General features: G+C 37.5%; 1 protein-coding gene across 4 annotated transcripts in view; it reads left to right on the top strand.

The window, feature by feature from the left end:
* Nucleotides 1-26,085, top strand: part of dennd1a (DENN/MADD domain containing 1A) — a 525,508-nt gene that overhangs the window by 7,319 nt on the left and 492,104 nt on the right. For all 4 annotated transcript variants that reach the window (XM_072566190.1, XM_072566188.1, XM_072566189.1 and 1 more), the window contains exon 2: nt 2,042-2,106. In XM_072566190.1, the coding sequence (XP_072422291.1) occupies nt 2,042-2,106 (65 nt within the window). The remainder of the gene's footprint in view (nt 1-2,041; nt 2,107-26,085) is intronic.

Here is a 26,085-nt window from a genome sequence, read left to right as displayed (position 1 = left end):
GTGGTTTACCACATCTGATCACTGTCCATCTGTGGATGTCATAGAAGGCAGAATCATGTCTGCTTGCCTTGCCATTCGGAAGAATTTGGAAGAACTTCAGGACTCATGGCGAGGTAAGGAGAAAGTGAGGACTGCAGATGCTGGAGATCAGAGTCGAAATTCTGAAGGACTAATGTCCGAAATGTTGACTCTCCTGCTCCTTGGATGCTGCTTGTCTGGCTGTGCTTTTCCAGCACCACACTCTGACTCATTTTGAGGTAACAAATGTCAGTATCAGTCATAAGTCAAACTTTCAGGAGATGAGGAAGATTACAAAGACAGAGGAAAGCATTCTTATCAGCCTAATGTCCAATGGTAGTTGAGGTAATATTTCACTGCTGCCAATACCCCATACTGTCACGTTAATACACTCATTAAGTCATGCCTGTCCCCTCTTTCTGTCGTGGTCCTATTGAAATTTCCTCTTACTGTAGAAGGTGTTAATATTTGTGTTGCTTGGCATTATATCAAATTTTCTTTAATCAATGTCATTAAGCCTATCCTGAAAATCAAGGTTTTTAATGCATAATAAAGACCCCATGTTTATGTTCTGAATGATTTGTAGAAATATAATGATTAATTTAATCCAATGGCAGAAGATGGTGCTACTATAAAGAACATGAGCAGCACTGTGCATCTTCAGATAGACATTATCAAATACTTCCCCCTTGTAAAGTTCATCTGAAGAGTTCTATGTGAAAGGTACTAAGCAAAATTGTAATGTTTTTGGCTGATTGTCAGCAATGGTATATATTTTGGCACTCGTATGACCTAAATTGTTGTAAACATCTCTTCAAATATTCTGCTTGTTAATTTATTTTTCTAGATGCTTGTACCTTTATGACGCTACATCTTGCATTGGAGTATTACAATGAAACAGTATGAAAAGAAATCAGATAAGGGCATTAATGTAATTCCTTACTTGAATTTTGAATAGATGGGTCCTTTTTCTTTTAATAACTATTAGAAATTTAGGGAAGAGTATCTTCTCAGAAGCTGAATTTTGTTATGCTTGTGTTATGGACTAGGCCAGACCACTCAAAACATTCTTAAGCAGGCAGCCCCAGACCATAACATTGCAATTTGTTTCGGTAAGTGTACAGTGAAAATTAACCGGAGTAAGATAGCTAGGTTGACTACTAGATTTTACAACAGATAAAAATTTATTCACAAAATTACACAATGAAGCACAAAGAACAGAATAAAGAACCCCTAGAGAACTGAACCTATCCAACTAGACTTAATGATGTTGTTCTGAATATACACAATACGCAAACTCCCTCTAAACCCCAGTATAAATGGAACACATGCTTACAGGTTGAAGGTGAAGGGCAGAAAAGCGAATGAGTTTCCACACAGCTCCCTGTTGAACTTCCTAGTTCAATGTTGAACTAAATCTGCTCAGCTAGAGAGTTGACCACTCTTCTCTCTTTATACAGGTCACTTCTAAACCATGACCACTTTGGCCTGAAATCTTATCTGCTTACATGTTAACAAAAGGCCTCTCAAAATCCTTTTCATCTCTGTACCAAACCAGACTGATTGGAGCCCGGCCCAGTTTACTGCCGCTCTGAAAAAAAACGACAGAGTTTCCTTGAGCCAAAGAACAGCTTTTAGTAAAATAATTACTAGCTTTGTGACATTTGATTATGCCTTAAAACAATTTGGCTGCTTGCTTACCAATGCAAAACTGAAAGCATTCCGTCGATAGTGATAAATTTTCTCTTGGCTTTCAGAAAAAGTTTGTAAGCTGCTATATTGGAATGGAAGCCATCACTCCCAAATAAATCTCAACAGATTTGATGGATTATTACATTTCACTCTTCATTAAAGAATGGGATCTTGATTATCATGTCAGAAAGCAGACTGGGTGTAACGTGATACTGAAAGCTCCTGAATTTTAAGAATACCTTCGTATTGCTGTTGTTTGCTGAGATTTACTGTAACAGTTCAGTTTTCCTTTCTGTATGACTAATGCTGAGAATGATTTTTATTGATACAGGGAAAATCCAGAGAAGATATTTGAAGTGTATGCTGAAGTAATGCATCCTGAATCCAGTGGTTCAGGTACAGTGTTCACTTTTGATTTACTCAGTTGCATCTTATTTGAAAATTAATATATTGGAGAAAGTACTTTAAGTTGCTCTCTGTGGCAAGTGGTTTGAAGTTTGAAACTTGATGGCATTCGGGCGTTTTTACAACTTTTTATGTCACATATGAACTTCAGAATTGAGATGTCTGATACTTGAAGAAAATGATTCTCTGGGGCTTGATACCCATTCGCTTTTCAACTATCTTGCAGTTTGTCTCGTTTTCACACACTGAAACAATTTCAGCAGGGATCATGTTAGTCTCTGAACCATATTATATTGTATGGCTGCTGTATCAGCTGGAATGATGTTAATGCATCGCTTGCTAAGATGACATGGTCAATTTGTGAAATCTGAATGGTCTCCTATGTTGTGAAATGTTAATGGAAGAAATTAAGAGTCAAGATGCAAGTTGTGTAAGGTTCTAGAATATATTGTATGTATGTCTTCCTTGTAATTAACTTCAGATTATTTATAATACAACTTCAGTAATGACACTTTCATATCATTATGTGAATTTCTGAGCCTGTCAATGCCAAATTAGAGTCTGATGACTATATATGAAAACAAACTGAAAAATTACTCTATCACATGCAAAACAGAGACTGTATACTGAATGTTATAAAGTGAATACAAAGAGGGATTAAAAAGAGAAGCAGTGAAATGAAATCTAATATTGTAATGTGTTCTGAGGAAGGGTCACTGGACCCTGAAATGTTAGCTCTGATTTTTCTCCACAGATGCTGCCAGACTTACTGAGATTTTCCAGCAATTTGACTTTGTTTTTGATTTCCAGCATCTGCTGTTCTTCCAAATTTTTTTGTCATTTTAAAAAACCTTGCATGGAAGACTACTGGAAAGAATGAGCTAAACTCTTTGTAGACCCTATATGCATAAAGCTTAAACAAACTATGAAAATGTGATAAAGTAGTGTTTTCTTTTTAAAGAAGCATGAAACTATATTTTATACTTGATTTGAATGAATAACAATTGAATTATCCTATGTTTGAATACTTTAAATTAATATCACTTTGATGGCAGGACTTATTTCTGTCTACAGAGTTTCGTAGTCCAATAAATAATGTGCAACAGATACAATATTAGACTGTGTGGTACCTGTTATAATGCAGTTAGAAAAGTAACAGCAACATAAAAGATTAAAATAGCAAAGAGATTTAATTTAACTAATGTCTGCGAGATAATGATATCATTCACAAGAGTCTAATGAAGTAAATATTCATCCAATGAAATGATATCAGTTGAAGACCTAGGTGTATATTCGCCTTGTGATGCAGTGTTTGACCAATGTTGAGAAACTTACATCAATAACTACTGATAAATTGTGGGTGGCAGTAGCTCATTATATTTGGTTACATACTCTTCTACACTGGTTAAATTTCACCATTGTTTTGGTCTCTTGGGAGGAGGAAAATTGCTTAGACTGTCCTGTTTCCCTTTGTACATGCATTGCTGTATGTTATTTTAGATTTGTGTTAGACTTTAACAACTGCAGCCAAGAAATTAGAACTGCTTTTTCTGATCATAAATCTCAGTATATGTACTTAGAGAACTTTATTTACCATGAGAAATAAACTAGAATGTATAACATGCCGTAACTTCTTATTTTTTAATGTCAGCATATTGTAAACAAACAAACAATCATTATTAAGACTGATATGCTATATGCGCACGATTGAACTATTGTGTTTAAATATGATAGACCTCTTCACTTGGCGCCACTCATATTCCATGACATCCTATATTTAGTGTTTCCAAGTGAATCTTAACTTGTTTTAGATTTCAGTGTGTCTTTTCCAGATTTTTGATTATTGTTGAAGATGTTTATATTAGTCATCTAAAAACATAAGATATAGGGACAGAATTGGGCCATTTAGCCTGTGATCTGTTCCACCATTCAATCGTGGCTGATATGCTTCTCAATCCCGTTCTCCTGTCTTCTGCCCATAACCTATCTACCTCTGTCTTAAATACACTCAATGACTTGGCCTCTGCAGCCTTCTGCGGCAATGATTTCCATGGATTCACCACCCTCTAACTTAAGCAATTCCTCTTCGTCTCAGTTCTAAAAGGTCATCTGTTTGCTTTGAAGCTGTGACATTGAGTCCTGGTCTCTCCTACTAGTGGAAACATCTCCATGAATCTATCCAGTCCTCTCAATATTCTGTCAGTTTCACATAAGTTCCACCTCCCCGCACCCCCCCCCCCCCCCAACCCCACCCAAAATGAATGCTTACATTGCATTTACCTTCCTAACTGCCAACTGAACCTGCGTGTTAACCTTAAGAGAATCCTAAAATAGGACTCCGACATGCTTTAGATTTCCAAAACCTTTCCTCTTTTAAAAAATAACCTATGTCTTGCTTCTTCTTAGCAAAGGGTATAACTTCACACATTTTATTTTCAATGTCCCTTCTTTTCATACTCTCTACTAGCCTGTATAAATCTCCACTGTCTACCTTCTGCCAGTCAGCCTATCCTCTATCCATGCTGGAACCTTATCCCTCACACTTATCTTTTTAAGTGTTATCTTTTTAACTCTTATCTTTTTAGCAGCCTTCTGTATGGTACCTTGTCAGAGGTCTTCTGGAAATGCCAAATAAATCACATCCACTGCCTCTCCTTTGTTTAACTTACTTGTTACCACCCCAAAGGATTCTATTGCATTTGTCAGGCATGATCTCCCTTTGACAAAGAAGTGCTGACTCAGTTCTATTTTATCATGCATTTCCAAGTATTTTGCAATCTCATCCTTAATAATGGATGCTAAAATTTTACCAATGACTGAGGTTCAGTATACAATCTGTAGTTTCCTGTCTTCTTCCTCCCTCCTTTCTTAAACAGCAGTGTTACATTAGCCATTTTCCATCTTCTGGGATCCTCCTTGACTCCAGTGATTCCTGAAAGATCACCATCTATGCCTCCACAATCTTCTCAGTTGTTTCTTTTCAGAACCCTGGGTTGCAGTCCTTTTGGTCCGTGTGATTTATCTACCTTCTGGCCTTTCAGCTTTCCGACCACCTTCTCCTTGGTGCTGACCACTATACTTCGCTCTGTCCCTGACTCTCTCTTGAAGACCTAGTATACCACTGATATCATCCACTGTGAAAACCAATGCAAAGTACCTGTTCAGTTCCTCTGCACGCCTTTGTTCCCAATTACTATTTCTTTCATTTTCCTGCAGTCTAATGTCTTTCTCTTGCCTTTTTAGATGTTTAAATAAACTCATGCACTCTTTTATATTACTTGCGAGCTTAATGTCATGTTTCATCTTATCCCTGCTTTTTGCTTTTTCAGTTGACCCCTGGTTTTAAAGGCTCCCACTGATCTTTACCACATTGTGTCTTTTTTCTTTTGTGTTTATGTTGTCTCGACTTCTCTTGTCAGCAGCAGTTGCTTCGTCCTTCCTTTTAATGTTTCTTCTTCCTTGAGTTGAATTTCTGCTGTGCCTGCCGAATGACCCCAAGAAACTCCTGCCTTTGCTCTAGCATCTTCTTTGCCAGGTTTTCCTTCCAGGTCCCTTCTGGCCAGCTTCTCCCTTTTATTCTCTTTTATTGTCTTTGTATTTACCTTTACCTCATATAAAACCTTGTTTTTGTTGAGCATTAAATTCAGTTGGTGCTTTCTGACCACCGGTGGGTAAAATTATTTTTCATTTTATCTGAACATTGCCAAGGTTGTGCACAGTAGCTGCCTTCATGCTTTATGACATTCTTGCCAACATTAATTTTATGAAAATTGTTAAATATCCATGCTTGTAAAAACACTCTGTCATTTATTTGGTAATTTGTGTGGTAAGATAAGTGATTAAATAATGTAATTACTTTGTATTAATTCCTTTTTTTTTTGGAATGTGGCTCTCTTCATTACCTGGTGTAGACCCGCTTTTTTTTTTGAAGAGTTCATTTTTAGGAAAAAGTGAGAGAAAAGCAATCATTTTTTCTTTATCCAGTCTACTCATTATTTGAAAGAGTAAGCTGAAGCTGTTGCTGCTTGTAAAAGAAACAAGAATAAAAGGGCATAACTTAACATGGTGTGCTAAAGAAGCAAGGGTGATGTGAAGAAGTAAAACATTTTCACCTAACAAGTGGTTAGGGTCTGGGGATGTAGTGGAGGCAGCTTCAGTTAGAGCATTTGAGAGGGCATTGAATGATTTGTTTAATTTATTGTGAGGAAAAGGCAGGCGATTGGCAGTAGGTAATGATACTTGCTCATTTGTAGAACTAGTTCAAACATCGTGGGCCAACTGATCACCTTTTTGTCTGCAACAATTGTGATTAGTTTTTTTTTGTTATTTTCGTAATTTACTTGTTGAAAGGGTGGGAATTAGGCTGTTGGTGTCTTCTGTTGGTACTAGAGTCAGTGCTGTGGGTGACATTCTGCTCTGTGCCTGATATTTGTGAATGCCATCATCTCAAGAGTGAAGGCAATCAATATCATAGACAGTGACACATGTAATGGCAACTCTTGGCAGAGTGTTTTACATATGAATCTTGTTTTACCAAGTCAGGTATAATGTTTTATCTGTTTCTGCTTATTTAACTGTGCTGGGATCTGGGGATAAAGCGAATCACTTTTAGGAGTATTATGATTATGACCTTGATCAATTTTAAAGATGTTAAATCACAAAATGAAATCTTGGACATATCTTCTCTGCCCATGTATTTTTAAGAGTCCAAAATTTTTATTTCTCAACATTTCATTATTGAAAAACCAGCTTTTGAAAAGACTGAAAACCGTACAGTGACTGGACTTGTTCTGAATAATTATTGGTAAAGTTCTTTGTCTTGATTTTCATATTATCATTGGTTCAAGTATCCTGGTACGTGCACATTTTTGAAGCACTGACTTGCTTTGGAATTTGATGAATTTTAAGTTCCTAAAAGGAACTGATTTATTCTGGTGTTTGCAGAGAAATTGTTATAATGTGATTTAGTCATAAAGTTTGCTTTTGAGTATGCCACACCCTCCAAAACATTTTTGCCTTGGGGATACAGATAATAGAAGGGTGTTTTCAACTGTCTTACAGTGGAATGTTTGTTTTTTTTCTAAACTATCTTGTTTACTTGGAACAGTGCCAGAAGAATGGAAACACTGACAACTCCTTTTTTACCCTAAAGGTTCTGGTGGGAAATAATTGGGGAAGAAAATAAATTTGTCCCATATTTCCCAGTGGCTCTTTCCCTGATTTGGAATAGTGTGGTATGAAGAGAGCTATGGCTAGATGATAACTTCTCATAATATTCGAATATACTGTTAATCAATAAGAGTCTCTAGCATTTATATAATGCCTTTTAATGTAGTTTGGCCCAAGCCATTTCATAGGAACGTCCACCAACAACATGTAACAAGGAAGGAGACATTAGGATAGGTGGTTAACAGTTGAATCAACAAGATAGTGTTAAGGATCAGACAAGCTACCTCCAAAATATATGTTATGGAAATAGCATAGACCTTTACTCTTATTTTTCTTTTAAATGCAAGTGTAAGGCACTGTTCCAGATATGATTTTGATTGGTCCACCACTAACCTTCAATCAAAACATACTATTCTTGCACCTCTGTTAAAATGCAATAAAACAAAGAATTGGTATGACTTTTCTCTATTGACATACTTAACAAGATAATGTACGATTTTATCACTAATCATCAACTATTCTAATAGGGGCAGAATCCCATACACGCACTCTTTGGAAAAAAATGCAATGCAGTGAAACAGTTGTTGTTGTTCTCTCTCTCTCTCTCTCTCTCTCTCTCTCTCTCTCTCTCTCTCTCTCTCTCTCTCTCTCTCTCTCTCTAGGCCAGTAGAAAGTAACACTGAAAAAAACAGTCTGCCCCTTCTGATTTCGAAGAAGGAAGTCTCTCTGTGTCTAAGTCTTCAATCGAGCAGCAGAGAGAACTGTAGCTGTTCAGTGCAGTAGCTCACTAACAAAATCTCAACTGAAAGCAAAACCAAAGTCCCCTAGGTCTTTGTGAAGCCAAGCCTGTCCATTCATAATTCTTTTATCTTACTCTGGAAAAAAAATCAGCCAGCGAGAAACCCAGAGCTAATTACAAACTGCCCGCTGGGAGGACGCCTCAGCATCACTTTGCCAAAACCCCTCTGCAAGAGTAATCGGACAGAACATGTGTCTTAAAGGCACAGTATTGTCACAGTATGTGTAAAGAAGTGTCTTAAAAGAACAGTGAAAGAGTTAGGAAGAAAATTCTGTAGTTTAATAAGGCTAAAGTGGGTCAAGACACGAGGACAGGTATAATGAGATTGAGTGTGAGTTGAACAAGTATATATGTACAAGTTGTTCTGCTATAATGTGACAGTTGCATTCCTCTGTAACCCCACGCTGTAGAAAATCATGCTATGGAAAACTACTATAGAAAATTGAGCTGTACAAGATCACTATAGAAAATCACTGTACACGTTCAGTAGAAAGTTTGTGTTATCCAAAACGCATACTCAGTTCACCAGTCATGTTGTAGCCAATTCATGTTAATGAAACATGCATTATACTAGAATGACCTGTAGTTGTGATTCAGGGACCAGAGTTTTGGATGAACAAACTTAAGGGAAGCTTTGAAATTGTGAAGTCTGAAGCTAATGAAGAAATGAATGAGGGTTTCAGTGGTGTATAAGATCAAGCAGTGCATACTCCCTGAATCAGAGATAGCATTAAATGATATGGCTATAGAGTAGTATTTGAGAATGCTTTTGTGGTCTCGTGGTGGTGAACCTGCCTTTTTGAGTCCGAAGGCTTGGCTCAAAGCCTATCTACTCCATTGGTTTGTAATAATGTTTTCTCAACAGGTTGTTTTAGAAATTATTTGGAATAGTGTGTGAATGCTCTTAACTTAGCACTGTACAGCTCATTAAGGTAGAGCATCATGATCAGATGAAGCAAAAATGAATATTTCACCAAAACTGAAGAAGCATTAATAGAAGATATTCAAGCTGAAGTAATCAACTGAATATTGACACTATATTATGATAGTGTCATAAATATATAACTCTGCTGTCCAGAAGAGAAATATGGCCACTAATGGTGATTGAAAATATATCTGGGAAATGGGTTTCATTTCAAAAAGAAAATATGAAAGCGTATTCAGGCCATCTTTTCTATAAAGAGCCTGTGATACCTCCCTATATTACCCTGCATGATTTTGTTCTGTTATTGTTCCTAGATCCTATGTATTTGAAGTATTGCTCCCTGAAAAGAATGCTGAGCTTGCCTTTAGTCAATTTATTTCCATGTTGTGTTGTTCAGATAACAAATCCAAATTTTCTTATGTTTCGGTATGTATGTTAACGTATATCAACATAAACACATTTGTTCCAATGTACAGTAAAGCCATTGAAGTACTTTTGAAGTGGAGTAACTCTCTTGTCATGTAGGAAACTGACGACTGACTGTGTGGAGTTTGCATGTTCTCCCCGTGTCTGCATGGGTTTCCTCCGGGTGCTCCGGTTTCCTCCCACAGTCCAAAGATGTGCAGGTCAGGTGAATTGGCCATGTTAAATTGCCCGTAGTGTTAGGTAAGGGGTATGGGTGGGTTACGCTTCGGCGGGGAGGTGTGGACTTGTTGGGCTGAAGGGCCTGTTTCCACACTAAGTAATCTAATCTAATTGAAACATAGCAGAAAATTGTATACCGCAAGCTGCCATAAATAGCCATCTGATTACCAGAAAGACAAATTTTTGTGATTTTGGTTGAATGATAAATATGGGTCAATATTGCGTTGGACTATTTACTTGCCTGTTTTTAGAAATAGTACCATCTCTCTGAGAGTGCATATGAGTTTTGGTTTAACACCTCCACCTACATGGTGATGCCTTGAACAGTGCAGCACTTTCCTCAATGCTGTACAAAGGTATCAGCATGTTTTGTTTTTGTTCTTGTGTTTTGAACTAAGACTCTTAGACTCTCGGGGTGAGTATGCTATTAATTGAACTACACCCGTATTTGTAGTTGTGTTTTAAATGAAAAAAAGCTTCAGAATTACCTTTTCAACTTTTCTAGCTGCTATCTACACATTCTTTGAAATTCCTATTCATTTGACTCCTCTGAATACCTAAGAAGCCATTTTTTTTTGTATTATTATGAATCAACTTCCTGATCCTCTGTGTCATGTTTCCAGTGTTTGGATATTTCCTCAGAACAGACCAGAGTACCTAAGAATAGCTTGATCAGAGCAGTTTACAGTTTAGCATGATAGCTTCTATCTCGTTGATTTGACAATATAATTTAGTTCTTGTTAGCTTTGCTTTTTTTTCTGCACAATATTATATCTGGTATCACCACAGCTGTCTTTCAGGTTGACCTTTTGTAGTGTCCCTTCCTCAGAGCCAGGAGGCCCTGGTTCAAATTATTACACACTGTACCAGCAGTGTGTAATAATTTTTATGCGCAGGTTGATTTGGAAAATATCTATAACCTGTTCTGTTCTTACAACAGGGTTTGTAACTTTGTTTTTATGTGCAATAATTCTTCATGCTGATATTTAGCCTGAAGTTCTGTGGTTGTTCTGCGGATTGCCTCCCCCCCGCCATATATTTGAGCGGGAAATGCTGTAGAGCTTGAAAAGGGCATGGACTGGAATAGGAAGAGGAAATCTAATGCAGAAACTGTGAAGTGAATCATTTTGATAAGAAGAATACAGAGACAATATAAAATAGTTTCCAGACTTTTCCTAATGGAACTTTTTTTGTGAGGCTTGAAAACTATTGTGACTCCTATGTGAGTGGTGAATGAAGAAGAGAACATGTTAGAGCAGTGGAAAAGGTGGGAGGTTGTGTTTGCTGTTGCTGCCTTGGAACCTGAGCCCCAAAATCTTTCACCCTGTTATCCCACTTGGGGTTCCAACTCCCATTTTGAGAAGCTCTAACTTCAAATAAATATGCAGTTTGAAAGGATAAGCATGAGTCAAGGGACCTGGTCGTACATGTGCATAAAGCACTGTACATGGCAGGGCAGGTTGAGAGCCCAACTTAGGAAGCAGACTGTATCCCAGACTTTGTGGATCCGGGCGTGGAGTACAAAAGAAAGGACGTCAGCTCCAATCTCCTTCAAAATGTTGTTTTGTCCTTGATTTGTCAGAACATGTCTGGTTCTGGGTACCACATTTTAGAAAGGATGTTGAGGTATTAGAGAGAGGGCAGAAGTGATTTTTATGAGAGTCTTTGTTGCACCTTTTATCAGCAGTGATCACAAAACATTTGGATTCAAATTAGCATTTTTATTGTGACAACAGTACTTTTGTAAATACAAGAGTTTATAATTGTTCTTTCACCAAAGATTTTCCAATGTGTGAAGTTTTGATTCTGCTGTAAGCTACATACAGCTGCCCATGCATCAAAAAGAGCAGATCTAGGAACAGAAAGACAAATCGTGTGAAGAATCTGGGTTTTGTGACTTATTTACAGCTACTGTATTTGGGAATGTTTTCTCCTGAGTTAGTATGGCAGATTTATGTGTGGTTTTAATACTATTTGAGAAATAAACATGTAATTTCCTTGCAATCTACCAGTTGTAATTTCAGCATCTATCATCAGGAAAATAGTTCTCTAATCACCATTATTCAAAGATGAGAGCTCCTTGCGATAAAGCCTCAATTCTAAACATTACATTTCTTTTTCCTGAGGTGACCAGCCCATTGGAGGTAGATTGGTATAGGAGCTTTGGCTACGCTTTATCATCCTCTTTGTCAATAGAATCATCATTGATGTATCTTCTTAATTCATTTGGTAGCTTTTCTAATTTTTTTTATCATTCTAATCCAATGAATATTCATTTTGCATCACAAAGAATAACTTAATTTGCAATCAGTCACAAAATAATTATATTAAGTTAAAAATATCATTTTTTTCCTTTTAATGAGTTTATTTTTTGCAGAATATTTACAAGGCTCAAAATGGTACTGATTAATCAGGTATTGGAATTCAATGTGACCTGCACAGTTTGAAACATGCTGAACAATAGAGATCTTTTAGCCTGGTGTTTAGATGCCAGTTGTGTAGATATGAATGTTACTATGAAATTTAAATTATTTTGGATTATTTCCAGTAATGTTGTTAAAGTGATCTCAGCAAGTGAGTTAAATTACTTGTTGTTCCGATGGTATGTGTTCTTTGGTAACTGAGTTCTGATTGATCTCCTTACTAACCATATGTTAATGAATAGTAATGGTGACATTATGCTTAATTCAGGTCTTGATACGCTGATTGGTCCCTAGGTGACTGTTATGAAGGTGTAAGGGGTACTGTACCTTTTTAAGAGTTAAGCTAGCAGAATTATCTGATATAGCACCAAGTGTTCTGAACAAGGTAACAATGTAACATTTTAGTCGAGCGGCTAGATTGGCTGGGTTGCCTAGAGACAAAAAAAATTCAAATTCGGCCCATCGGGTTAAATTAAATCAAGTTTGAAATTGGTATTTTGACAATATTAACACCAATGAAGCTATCCGATGCTTTGGTGTATAAAGCCGGAAAAAATTGAACATCTGTCGGAGAACTGCCAAGCCACCAGCATGTACAGGTTGCCCAAGACACCACTCTCTTAAAGGTACTGTTATCTATCAACTATCTGTGAAACAGAAATCCCTAAGAAGAAGAAAATCTACAGTGGAAGATACAAAGTGAAGATTGAACAGCTGCCTGGTTTGGAAATTTTGAATTTTTGTCAAATCTTACTCTGGTTTTATCGGACTAGTATTATAGAAGGGAAAGTAAAAGATGGGTTAGAGGAAGGAGCTCTAAATAGTTGTTAGTTAATTATTCTCTCTTATACTTTAAGAAATAAAGTTGTTAATTTTTACTTTAAATAGATCTTGCCCTCAAATTTTCACAGATTAATGCACAGGATAAATCTTTAGTGTTGCTGGTTTAAATTGGGGGGGTGAGGGGGGTAGATTTACCCATGTCATAACACGAGGGTCTTTAATTCTTGTGATTTCTGGATGGGATACCCTCCAGGTGGTTGTACGTCTGGGTGAGGAAGGTTGAGCTTGCTGTCCTTCTTTACTCAGTCTCTCAGTTGGTTGATCACACCAAGTTTTAATTTGAAAGGCATCCCTTTTGTCATGTATACGTTTTGCTAGCTCAATACATTTTATCTTTAGAAAACCCAGTTGAACTTGCTTTTTTTATGTTCAGTAGTGAAGTGCACGTATGCACAGACACGCAATCATGCATTCAAGAAATGAGAATTGAGTCAAAATAATTTTTTAAAAATCAGTTTTGCATTGTCCATGCTGAATAGATTATGAAAATATTGTGGTTGCTAGAAGGGTGATTCCAACAACACTGACTTTGGCATTTGAATAGTTGTTGTGGTTCTGTTCGCCGAGCTGGGAATTTGTGTTGCAGATGTTTTGTCCCCTGTCTCGGTGACACCCTCAGTGCTTGGGAGCCTCCTGTGAAGTGCTTCTGTGATCTTTCCTCCAGCATTTGTAGTGGTTTGAATCTTCCACTTCCGGTTGTCAGTTCCAGCTGTCAGTTGTAGTGGTCGGTATATTAGGTCCAGATCAATGTGCTTATTGATTGAATCTGTGGATGAGTGCCATGCCTCTAGGAATTCCCTGGCTGCTCTCTGTTTGGCTTGTCCTACAATAGTAGTGTTGTCCCAGTCGAATTCATGTTGCTTGTCATCTGCGTGTGTGGCTACTAAGGATAGCTGGTCGTGTCGTTTCGTGGCTAGTTGGTGTTCATGGATGTGGATCGTTAGCTGTCTTCCTGTTTGTCCTATGTAGTGTTTTGTACAGTCCTTGCATGGGACAACACACTTCACATTCAACAACCAAATATATGAACAAATCAACGGCACACCCATGGACTCATCCATCTCTGGACTCATAGCAGAAGCGGTAATGCAAAGGTTAGAACAAACAGTCTTACCGCAAATCCAACCCAAACTCTGGGTCAGATATGTGGATGACACCTTTGTAATCATTAAAAACACAGAAATGGAGAACACACACCAGATCATCAACGCCACACTCGCAGGAATCCGATTCACTAGAGAGGAAGAAAAGGACAACCAACTCCCATTCCTAGACGTGATGGTACAGAGAACACCTAACGGAGAATTCACCACAAAGGTATACAGGAAAGCCACACACAGACCAATTCCTAAATATGAGAGCAACCACCCCAACACACACAAAAGAAGTTGCATCAAGACACTATTCAAAAGAGCCACAACACATTGCAGTACATCAGAACTGCAAAAAGAGGAAGAAGAACACCTATACAATGTATTTGCCAAAAACGGATACCCGTGCAATTTCATCAACAGATGCCAAAGGGAAAGACATCGGAATGAGGACATGCCGCAACCCAAAGGACTAGCCACACTACCATACATCAAGAGCATTTCTGAACTGACAGCCAGACTACTGCGACCACTAGGACTCCTAACAGCACACAAACCAACAGCCACTCTCAGACAACAACTCACTAGAACGAAGGACCCGATACCCAACATGAGCAAAACCAATGTAGTGTTCAAAATCCCATGCAAGGACTGCACAAAACACTACATAGAACAAACAGGAAGACCGCTAACAATCACATCCATGAACACCAACTAGCCACGAAAGGACACGACCAGCTATCCTTAGTAGCCACACACGGAGATGACAAGCAACATGAATTCGACTGGGACAACACTACTATTATAGGACAAGCCAAACAGAGAACAGCCAGGGAATTCCTAGAGGCATGGCACTCATCCACAGATTCAATCAATAAACACATCGATCTGGGCCCAATATACCGACCACTGCAACAGACAGCTGGAACTGACAACCGGAAGCGGCAGATTCAAACCACTACAAATGCCGGAGGAAAGATCACAGGAGCGCTTCACAGGAGGCTCCCAAGCACTGAGGATGTCACTTAGACAGGGGACGAAATGTCTGCAACACAAATTCCCAGCTCGGCGAACAGAACCACAATAATGAGCACCCGAGCTACAAATCCCCTCACAAACTTAGAAACTCCAAACAACTATTCAACTTCAATGTGCAGTTAGCTGACAGGTGTTTGCTCAGTTTCCTTCAACAGTAGCCTTGCTGATGACTTTTTCTTTTTACCTGTGCACACGGGTGTCTATTTGAAGCTCTCAGCTGTTCCCCTTCATAGTACACTTTTGAGCACAATGGAACTTGAATCACAAGCTAGCACAGTGGAATGCAGAGATCAGGGGTTGTATTTGGTTTTTAACCTCTCTTTGTGTGCTCCTCGACTGTTAGAACTGCTGGAGTCTGGGGCACAAACCACTGTAGATCACCATTTAATTTTTTAAAAATGGCATCTCACTCTTTTGAAGTTTTGCTTTTTGAAGTTCCCTTGACATTCTTCCAGTGCAAATTCACAATTGCTATTCTGGATACAATGCACAGGGATTTCAGATGGCTACTGAATTTGCAGTTTCACCATATTTGGCTCGTATGCCTTTCCTTTTTTATAAATGACATTTGTATTTAAAAGTTCATTATATCTAAGTAATTTGGGGTAAAGACCATTGTCATGACAATGAACCAACATTTTATCAAATGGAATTTTATCTTCTACAAGGCAAATTGTTGAGTAGCTCTTGCTGTGGAAACAGTAGTTTTTTTTTATTTATTCCTCCTGTCAGAAGAACCTGTGGAGGAGAAAAGCTGGAAAAGAATAGCTTAATTGAGCAAAGAAAAGCCCTACATATAACCAGATAGTTTACTTTACAAAATCCTAGCAAGACCAAGGATTCAGTTTATTGTGGCTAAAGGCAGTGGCTAAATTCATTCCAAACTCTATTTTGTGTGTCATAACTCACAGTTGCTTCAATTTTTCCTGTTAGAACAAACTTCACAGGAATCATGTGAATGAACCTTTGCTGCAGTTCCTCTAAACCAGTAGATATTTTCTTGGGTAAGAAGACCGAAATTGCACAAATAATCTGGGTGTTTTCAACAAGGCTTTGTACAGCTCCAGCAGGATCTTCTTGCTCCTGTACTCGAACTCTCTTAAAAGCTGCCTTCCTGCCTGCTTGTTACACTTGCATACTTATTTTCAGCAGTTGGTGTATAAGGACAGCCACATCAACATTTCCCAACTATCACAACGTTGGGGACAGCTAAATTGAGTCCACAACATGTACCACTCTTCGATTTTAAAATATCCCATTTGTGGCCAGTGACTGGGAACGAAAGCCTCTTCATGCAACTGTGCATGTTTCAGCAGTATCTTCCCACCAGTGTGTGCCAAATTCTTCAACTTGACTGTTCTTTAGACCCAAGATGATAAGTTCTGGACAGTATTTCTGTACTTAACAAGAATGGCTGTTTATTCCAAACAAATAGATTCTAGCTACAGGTGAACCATTATGAATTATCAACATATAACATCACCAGTTACAACTCTAACCCCCTTTTCAAAAGAAATGCCCCATATGCACTCCTACACATGCACAAAACGAAGAATGGGTGGAAGGAAGGATTGGTTCGGCAATTCATTGGTCCCTAACCACAGGATTTGCTGAGATCGCTGTAGCTCATCAGGATATCCTGCTCCTCCGATCTTCCATTCCTATATTCTTTCACCAGCTTGCAGGAGGCACAGGGCAACTGGACCTTATTGGTCAAATGCCACACCTTATAGCAACTAATAAGTGAAATAAACTGGAAAGGACAGCTGCTTTATTTCCAGAAATCCAATGGCTTCTGCCCAAACATTCATACACTCAAACTGTTTAGCTACTCAGCATCCAATCATCTAGATGTTGTCAGGCAGAACATCTTTGTGGTCACCAGTCCACAAAGAATCAGCTACTTGTTGGTGGTGGAATTCCCATTCCTACACGCCCCTCGGCTCCAGCTTTTCTGCAACTAGACTACTGACCTGTTGCTTGAACAACAGCAGTATAAACAACACTTACAGTTAATGTTGGGTAACTTGCTTTTAAGAAAAAAATCAGCAATTCTTTGCATGATCCTTGGCTTTTAGAAGTCTTTTTTTCCAGTTTCAGTCCACAGTCAAAAATATAGAATAATAAATTTACAATAAGATTGCCAATCTCTGTGTTCAGTGACTGCCCGTTGTCCTCCAGACTTGGGACTCCACTCCACTGTTCTTAATTCGATGGCATTTCCTGAGGAGAATACTTAATTGGCCACCCTTCCCAAATCTTGTTCAGGGTCCCATCACCAGCAATTCCAGTTCCCCTACCTGTGTTTCCACCAAACAGTGAGATTGGGACTCTGGATCAAAGATTATACCTATTGTGAGCATGCCATGGGAGATTTGGTGGTGATTCTTAATAATATTTCATGTTTTTGTGGAATTAATTTTTTTAACTTTGCAGCTGGGTCACTAGATGTCATCAGTATCTGCTTTTCTCTTTCAATTAATCAAGGATGTTAATTTTTCAGTGAAATATGCAATCATACAACAAAGACTTGAGTATATGCTGAACCAACTGGTCAGTCAGTCGAGATGTGACTTGATCAATAGTACCTTGCAAAATTCGCCACCACGTAAAAAGGATTTTCTTAGCTGAACAGTTTTTATATGAAGAGTCAAAAGTGTTACATCTTGGGTTATGTATAAAAGTTAAATTTTAATTTGTATTCCATGTGATCCTTGTGCTTTTTAGTTTGAAAATCTTTTCGAAAACTTTAATGACTAAACTAATAAGACGATTAAATTGATTGTTATTCATTATTTAGAGCAGATTTAAATGACGGCACAATTATTAAAATATGATTCCAATAAAGCCGGTAAAGAAAAGATTACATAAATAATTATTCTGTGTTTCAAAATATTTGCTTTTTGTTTTGCTTTGGAACTTCAAATTCTGTGAATACCTCCTAGCTTTGGAATCCCTTGTTAAAGGGAAGAGGGCGGCCTATGTAAAGGTGAGGCATGAAGGTTCAATTGGGGCGATTGAGTTATAAGGTAGCCAGGAAGGATTTAAAGAGAGAGCTAAGAGCAGCAAGGAGGGGACATGAAAAGTCCTTGGTCGGTAGGATTAGGGAAAACCCAAAGGCTTTCTATAGGTATGTCAGGAATAAAAGAATGATTAGGGTAGGAATAGGTCCAGTCAAGGATAGTAGTGGGAAGTTGCGTGTGGAGACTGAAGAGATTGGGGAGACACTGAATGAATACTTTTCGTCAGTATTCACTCAGGAACAGGACATTGTTGCCGATTGTGAATATTGAGTCACAATTAATTAGAATGGACGGCTTTGAGGTATGTAGGGAAGATGTGTTGGAAATTCTGGAAAGGGTGAAAATAGATAAGTCCCCTGGGCCTGATGGCATTTATCCGAGGATTCTCTGGGAAGCAAGGGAGGAGATTTCAGAGCCATTGGCCTTGATTTTTATGTCCTCGTTGTCTACAGGAATAGTGCCAGAAGACTGGAGGATAGCAAATGTTCCCTTGTTCAAGAAGGGGAGTAGGGATAACCCTAGTAACTATAGGCCGGTGAGTCTCACTTCTGTTGTGGGCAAAGTCTTGGAGAATTGTAAGGGATAAGATTTATAAACATCTGGATAGGAATAATGTGATCAAGGATAGTCAGCATGGTTTTGTGAAGGGCAGATCGTGCCTCACAAACCTTATTGAATTCTTTGGGAAGGTGATTAAGGAAGTGGACGAGGGTAAAGCGATAGATGTGGTGTATATGGATTTTAGTAAGGCATTTGATAAGGTTCCCCATGGTAGGCAGCTGCAAAAAATAGAGGTATGGCATTGAGGGTGAGTTGGAGGTTCGGATTGGGAATTGGCTGGCTGGAAGAAGACAGAGGGTAGTAGTTGATGGTAAAGGTTCATCTTGGAGTGCAGTTACAAGCGGTGTTCCGCAAGGATTTGTTTTGGGACCACTGCTGTTTGTCATTTTTATAAATGACCTGGAGGAGGGGCTAGAAGGTTGGGTGAGCAAGTTTGCGGATGATACGAAAGTCGGTGGAGTTGTTGACAGTGAGGAAGGATGTGGCAGGTTACAGCGGGATATAGATAAGCTGCAGAGCTGGGCAGAAAGGTGGCAAATGGAGTTCAATGTAGCTAAGTGTGAAGTGATTCACTTTGGTAAGAGTAACAAGAAGATGGGGTACTGGGCTAATGGTCGGATACTTGGTAGTGTGGATGAGCAGTGGGATCTTGGTGTCCATGTACACAGATCTCTGAAAGTTGCCACCCAGGTAAATAGTGCTGTGAAGAAGGCATATGGCGTACTGGAATTGAGTAGAGGAATTGAGTTCCGGAGTCCTGAGGTCATGGTGCAGTTGTATAAGACTCTGGTGCGGCCGCATCTGGAGTATTGTGTGCAGTTTTGGTCGCCATACTATAGGAAGGATGTGGAGGCACTGGAACGGGTGCAGAGGAGGTTTACCAGGATGTTGCCTGGTATGGTAGGAAGATCGTATGAGGAAAGGCTGAGGCACTTGGGGCTGTTCTCATTGGAGAAAAGAAGGTTTAGGGGTGACTTGAAAGAGGTGTACAAGATGATTAGGGGTTTCGATAGGGTTGACCGTGAGAACCTTTTTCCACGTATGGAGTCAGCTATTACGAGGGGGCATAGCTTTAAATTAAGGGGTGGTAGGTATAGGACAGATGTTAGGGGTAGATTCTTTACTCAGCGAGTCGTGAGTTCATGGAATGCCCTGCCAGTAGCAGTGGTGGACTCTCCCTCTTTATGGGCATTTAAACGGGCATTGGATAAACATATGGAGGATAGTGGGCTAGTGTAGGTTAGGTGGGCTTGGATCGGCACAACATCGAGGGCCAAAGGGCCTGTCCTGCGCTGTATTTATCTATGTTCTATATTCTTTATTTCTCCAGGAATTACAAGTAATATTGATTGAATCTGCATATATTTTACTTTTTTGTCCCCTGAATGAAATGTTTTGTACATTTTATTTATATGTTGCAAATGTTTTAATTGGTATAAGATTGTGTTTAGCCTGAGGAAAGTATTATTTTCTTAAGGAAATAAAGTGGCTAATGTGTTTCTTTTACAATTAACATTTGAAGAAAATACTCTGACTAGATTTCTTTACTGTTGGAGTAATAAATAAAATTTAATCTGACTGGATTTTGGTGAGTTTCTACAATTGATAGTGAACAATATCCTAATTATTATTAGGTATGTACATTAACAATTGAAATGCCATTGACAATTCCTGCAGTGCTCATTTCGGTTTTACTTTTGGTAGACTGGGATTAATAATGAAGGCTATTTTACTGTTTTGACTGTGGTACTACTGTGAGAATTGAAAGTTAAAGTGATGTGTGCCATTGCCTCCTTTTAGTGTCTAAAACACTCTCTTTCTTTTGAGCGAGCTTTCCCTTGTTAGGACTGTAACATTAGTATATATTATCATGAAGTAAATCTTTCAGGATCCAAAACTGACGGAGTTAAAATACAAATGAATGAATTAATTGGCTGTTGCAAAATAAATTCTCTTTTTTTTTATTATTCTGTTGAATGACAGAAAACATTTGTTTTTTTTTCTACTCATGGTCACTGATCTGTAAAATGGGGAAAAAAGTTATTTCTCTGGGAAAAGAAACAGACTGAAAAATCAAATTCTTTAATTTATCCTAATGCATTTCATGTTGTTAAATTTTGAACTTTATACTATCAAGCTCAAATAAAAGTCTCATGTGTGATAAATATGGATATAGACCAGTAAGTTTAGAATTATTGTTATGATTTGGCAGTGTCAGTAGATGTGTTCGTTTTAAATCAAAGTGCCTTCATTACTGTCAAATAAATGAATTTCTTAAAACTGATGAGGTCTCATCAAACACTTTTTTTTTTGTTATCCTAAGAATGACTTTCTCATCTGTTCACCTTCTGTTGCAAAACCTCCAGTACATTTGTGCACACCCTATTCCATGCTAAATGGCTACATGACAATTTTTAACTTCATTTTTAAAGCTTATTTTCTGCATTTCTTCAGAAGTAACTGGCAATATTGACACATGAAGCTGCTTTTGTGATCCAGATATTTACTTTATTGTATACTTAGTTGCTTCACAATAATATTGCTGCATGTTACCTTCAATGTTTTTCTTCTTTCCTCATACTTTTTTTTCCAGTGCATTTTGTGGATCTAGCTATTGATTTACCCTTAGTGATAAAGAAGTAATTGCTAAACATAAAAGAAACTAGGGTAAGAAAATGTATCTCCTGGAAATTTGCATTGAAAGAATTTGAGACAACAAAAAACTTGGTCAATAATTAGGTTTCTTTAGTGATGCAGCAAAGCCTGGAATTCTTCTCAAGTGGAGTTGTCCTTTTACTTCAGATTTGTGGTTTTTTTTTGAAGATTTAAAACTCTTACTTACTAAGAGCAGAAACCTGAGTTCTTGAATAAGATTATAGAAGGAACTTGTTTTGGAAAAATCTAGATATAATGGTTTGTCATTTTTAATTAATAGATAGATAGTTTATTGCAGTTCTGGTGGAACTTGAATAAATCTGTTTATATCAAGCTTGTGGTTCGATGATTGAGCAGAATGTTTTTGTGGAAGGGTCACCCAAAAAGTTCACTTAGACACTTTAATTCTTCAGTCAACTCCTGATCTATGGCTTTCAATGTGATGCTAGATTTTCTTCAGTTTGAGTTTGAGCAGCCATAATCAATTGCTCCATAAATTATACTTGTGTGTTGTATTATTGGTGTTTTAAGATATTCATGAGTCATGGAACTCTACAGCATGAAAACAGGCCCTTTGGCCCAACTTGTCCATGTTACCCAGTTTTACAATAAAACCAGTCCTATTTGCCTTCCTTTGGTCCATATTCCTCTGTACCTATTCCATCATTGCTGGTCTAATTGCTTCTTAAATGATGAATTTTAACGAATGCATTATTTTAAAAACTTAATGTGCCTGTGAAAAAGAAATTTTGTTTTGAATCTTCACCTATTTTTAAGATTTATTTGCCAAGAGCCAAAAATACCTTTTTGTATTGCTTATGAGAGCAATGCACTACCACACATGTTTTTGGATCATCTTCAGTTCAATAGAAGGAGATGTTGTAAACAGCATATACAGGTGCTTATTAAAGCTCTTCCTTTTAGTAATGAAGCTCTGAAAAGTTGGGAGAAATTCATGGTTACCTGAAAAATCATTTTTAAAATCTTTTACTTAAAGGGAGCACTGCATTGCAGGTTTTCTCTCAACCAGTAAAGCATACTTCAAATTCAGTCGTTACATGAAGAAAGCTTTTGTCAGAGGTGCTGCTAAAGCAGATTCTTCTGTGATTTACGAAGGAATGATCTTTAAACTTGTTGAATATTCGTATTACATCATTGCCAAAATGGAGTTGTGTTAATGGATGGAGTGGGATCAAAAATATTATTTTCCCTTGAAAACCTTAAATTATGAACACACAACGAAGAGCTTTCAAAGCTTGTATGTTTGTTATTTATTTTGATTGTGCCTAATTTAAAAAAAACGTTTTTTTTTTTGAAGGAAAGCTATAATCACTCAAACCTGCAAATCATTAGGGAATACTTTTCTACTGAGAGTAGGGAGCAGCAAGGTTCCAGATTTAAAACCTGTGTAAGAGCTTGTGTAGAAGAGATGGAGGCAGAATTTTTCTGATGTAATGTTTTTACAGATATATTAAAGTTTCTCTAATAGAAGTCCAAATTTGGAATAGTGCAAAGCTTTAATTTAAAATAAAAATAAGATTGGATGCTCCACAGAGCATAGTCCTACCAGTCTTTTCCCATATATGCAAATATACAATGTAATTGCTGTAATTTAGTTATAAATTAAACATTTTCATTGAAAATGAGAATTTTTAAACTGGTATTTGTGGCCTGTTAAACTTAGGGGAAGGCATTTTCTTCAGAAGATAGAACATTGTTATGCTTTGGAAGCATAGGCCTATTCTCTCAACTCGGTTTGAACTTGGTATCTGTTTGATGTTTTAAATTTTGCTCTAGGCTAATCATGTTGAAAAAGGACCAGCTTTTAATCATGAGTATTGATAGTTTGTCTTTTATTTTATTTGGAGCTCCCGATGATGAGCACGAAGAAAAATATTCCAAATGCAGTAGTTACTTATGGCAATGATCCCATTTTAATATTACTGACAGAAGTCCTGAAAGGAACAAATGCATTTTTAAAAGTAAAATTTAGATCCTATTCTGTAAATTAATAGAAAGTTTCTTCACTTGATGATTTATAAACTCTGAAAATAAAAAGGAATATTCCTTTTCTGCTACAGTTGTCATTTGTCTCTTTAAAGTTGTGGTTATTTTGAAACTGTGGCTCCGTTTTTCTCTCTCTACCACATTGACATTCTTATTCATAGGATTAGCGAAGGAAATGTAGTTTGTATTTCTTTTTACTTTGGAAAGAATTGATAAGATCTTACAGTAAGCTTCTCCACAAGTTTTTGCTTCCTTCTCCTTCTCTTTAAATTGTACTGCTGTGTGGAAAGAATAGTTTTCTTTCAAACAAGGGAACTATTGACTCCAAGCAAGTTAATCACACTCATTGCAAAGACTGATATTTACATTTGAATTGCAGTGGAATTTAGTGCACCTCTAATCTTGTTCCTACAAGAGGATAGAGTTGTCTGCGTTTGAGGTTTAAAGTTTGAATACTTCCTACTTTTCTTTGCTCTTGTGCACAACAACCAATTGTCTGTAACCTGGAACGATTTAAGAGCTTCTGCTTTGACATTCAATAGTTCCTGATATGTATCCTGCAAGGTAAAATTGTACTATCTCATTATGATCAGAGTTTTTCAAAACCCGGGAAGCATTGTTTTCAACTGTAATAATTGACCAAGAACTCCTCACTTAATCTCACTACTTTGTTTTTTTGTTCCATAGCTCTGTATCATTCTCTGCTTTACATGTTCAGCCACATTTTTTTTCCTTTTTATAAAGCTGCCGTGGTCTAATCACAAATACACACACCCTGTGGCACAGCATTCCATGCACTGAGTAAATGTATCTGTAGTGGCACAATTTCTCAAGCTTCATCTCTAGCATTTAGTGAATCCAGCTGCTCCATTATTCTTCCACGCTAACTTTCCAATTCTATCTACTTTGTTACCGAAGGCTTGTGGGTGTTTATGTAAAATAGGAAACCTTCAAATGTGACATGGCACTGATTGTGCTTTGCTTGAGTTATCATGGTTTTCAGTTGAAAATACTGTCTTCAGTTTTCTTCTAAAAATTGTTTTTACACAAAATGTAGAATGGTAAAATTTTTAATTAGACCATTACAGAACTATGATTTTTATAAACTTCATTAGGAGAAGATACAAGAAATATTCCTCTTAAGCTAATGTGATGCTTTTTTTTGCTTCGACTAAGAGGGGAAAACCACCCCACCATCCTGAATGTGTTGTCAGGTTCATACTTTCAATTAGCAGTGAGGACAGGAAGAATCAATCCACCTATGAGTTGAAATCCCTGCTAAGCTTTGGGATTTCAGTGGTGTGACTCCGAAAGGCTACTTTCCACACTAACTTTTGTTCTCGGTGGTACAAAAGCCAGAATTTTTAATCTAGCAAATATTTGAATCTGTGTCAGCAACACATTATGAAATCTACTAACATGGAAACACTTATAGCATCTTGTATATATCCTGTGCCAAAATTTGAGGTGATGCTCTTTATGTCCATATTTACATTATAGAAAGACTTTCAAAAATGTAAATACTTTTCTACCTGAGAAGAAGATATCGGCTTTCTTTCTCCTCTCATCATCTTTACAGCCTTTGCCTAGTCCTTTTATTTGAAGTGAGCTGTAAGAATCAATTGTAAAATTTTGAATGTTGAGAATTTGGATTTCTGATTTCTTGGAGTTCATAACTGGTAAGATTTCTGAATGTCCGAAGTGAAAAATTAACTTGTAACACTTTTGTAGCCATGGTGATTTTTATTTTAGATGTCTCTCTTAAGGTGAATGAGTTTTGTGCACTGTTAATGGACTTTTGTTTGTTTACATTGTTGTGTCACCCACCATGGTAAATAGTGGGATATCAAGTCTTTTTAAATATTCTGGAATTTTGTTTTTAGGCTTGAGAGAAACATCTATAGCTGAGAGAAACAGGCATTTAGTTTCACTTTTGACCTTTGAGTAGGGCAGTCTTGTAAAGTCCTTGGAAAAAGGTGGTAATGTAGCGAAGTGTTACTTTTATTGAAAATAACATATGAAGTTGCCTCAGAATGAAGTGCTGGTGTTAGTCCCAGCCCAGAAGTGTTGGGATAAAGCAGTGAAGAGGTTACTTAACACAAAGTATGTTTTAAATAGGTGTATAATGATTTCAGGAAAAAGCTATCTACAGTTCGTGTGAAACTTGAAGCCATAAGAGGCTTAAACTTACTGAGGTGTTAGATACAGGTACTTGGGTGGTGTTTTGGTTACTGTACCAGGGATTTGTTTCGATACTACTGTACAATTGCTAGCTTGCTTCTTTCTCCACTTCTGCAGAAATGCTTTAAGAATAATGGAATAATACTTTTACTTCCTGTTTAAAATTTGTTTGAATTTGTTATAAGTAGGTAGTTTGGATTATTCTATTTTATCTTAATTTCTTTTGTAATATAGTTCAGCTTTATTGTTAAAGCAAAATCTGCAGCCTGTGTGCTTTTATTTCAGAAAGAGATCACTTTGAGATGCAAAATGAATCAAAGTATGAATAAATGTAATGTACCTAACAACAGGATTTGATTTGTTCAGTAACATCTTCAGTTGGAATTTTAACATTTGTTTGCGCTTTGCTCTCTCTATACCTTTTTTTTGCAAAGTTTGTGAAGGTTTGTAGCTCAGGTTGAGGTTTAGGGTGTAGGTTTGCTCACTGAGCTGTATGTTTGATATCCACTAAATAAAATAAAACAAAGCTTTATTAATTTATAAAACACTGTGGGCAGTACAGTGGCACAGTGGTTAGGACTGCTGCCTCACAGCGCCAGAGACCCGGGTT

This window comes from Chiloscyllium punctatum, chromosome 49 (assembly GCF_047496795.1).
Source record: "Chiloscyllium punctatum isolate Juve2018m chromosome 49, sChiPun1.3, whole genome shotgun sequence".
Classification (NCBI taxonomy): Eukaryota; Metazoa; Chordata; class Chondrichthyes; order Orectolobiformes; family Hemiscylliidae; genus Chiloscyllium; species Chiloscyllium punctatum.
Note: the sequence above shows the minus strand (reverse complement) of the source record. Positions and strands in the feature narration are given on the sequence as shown.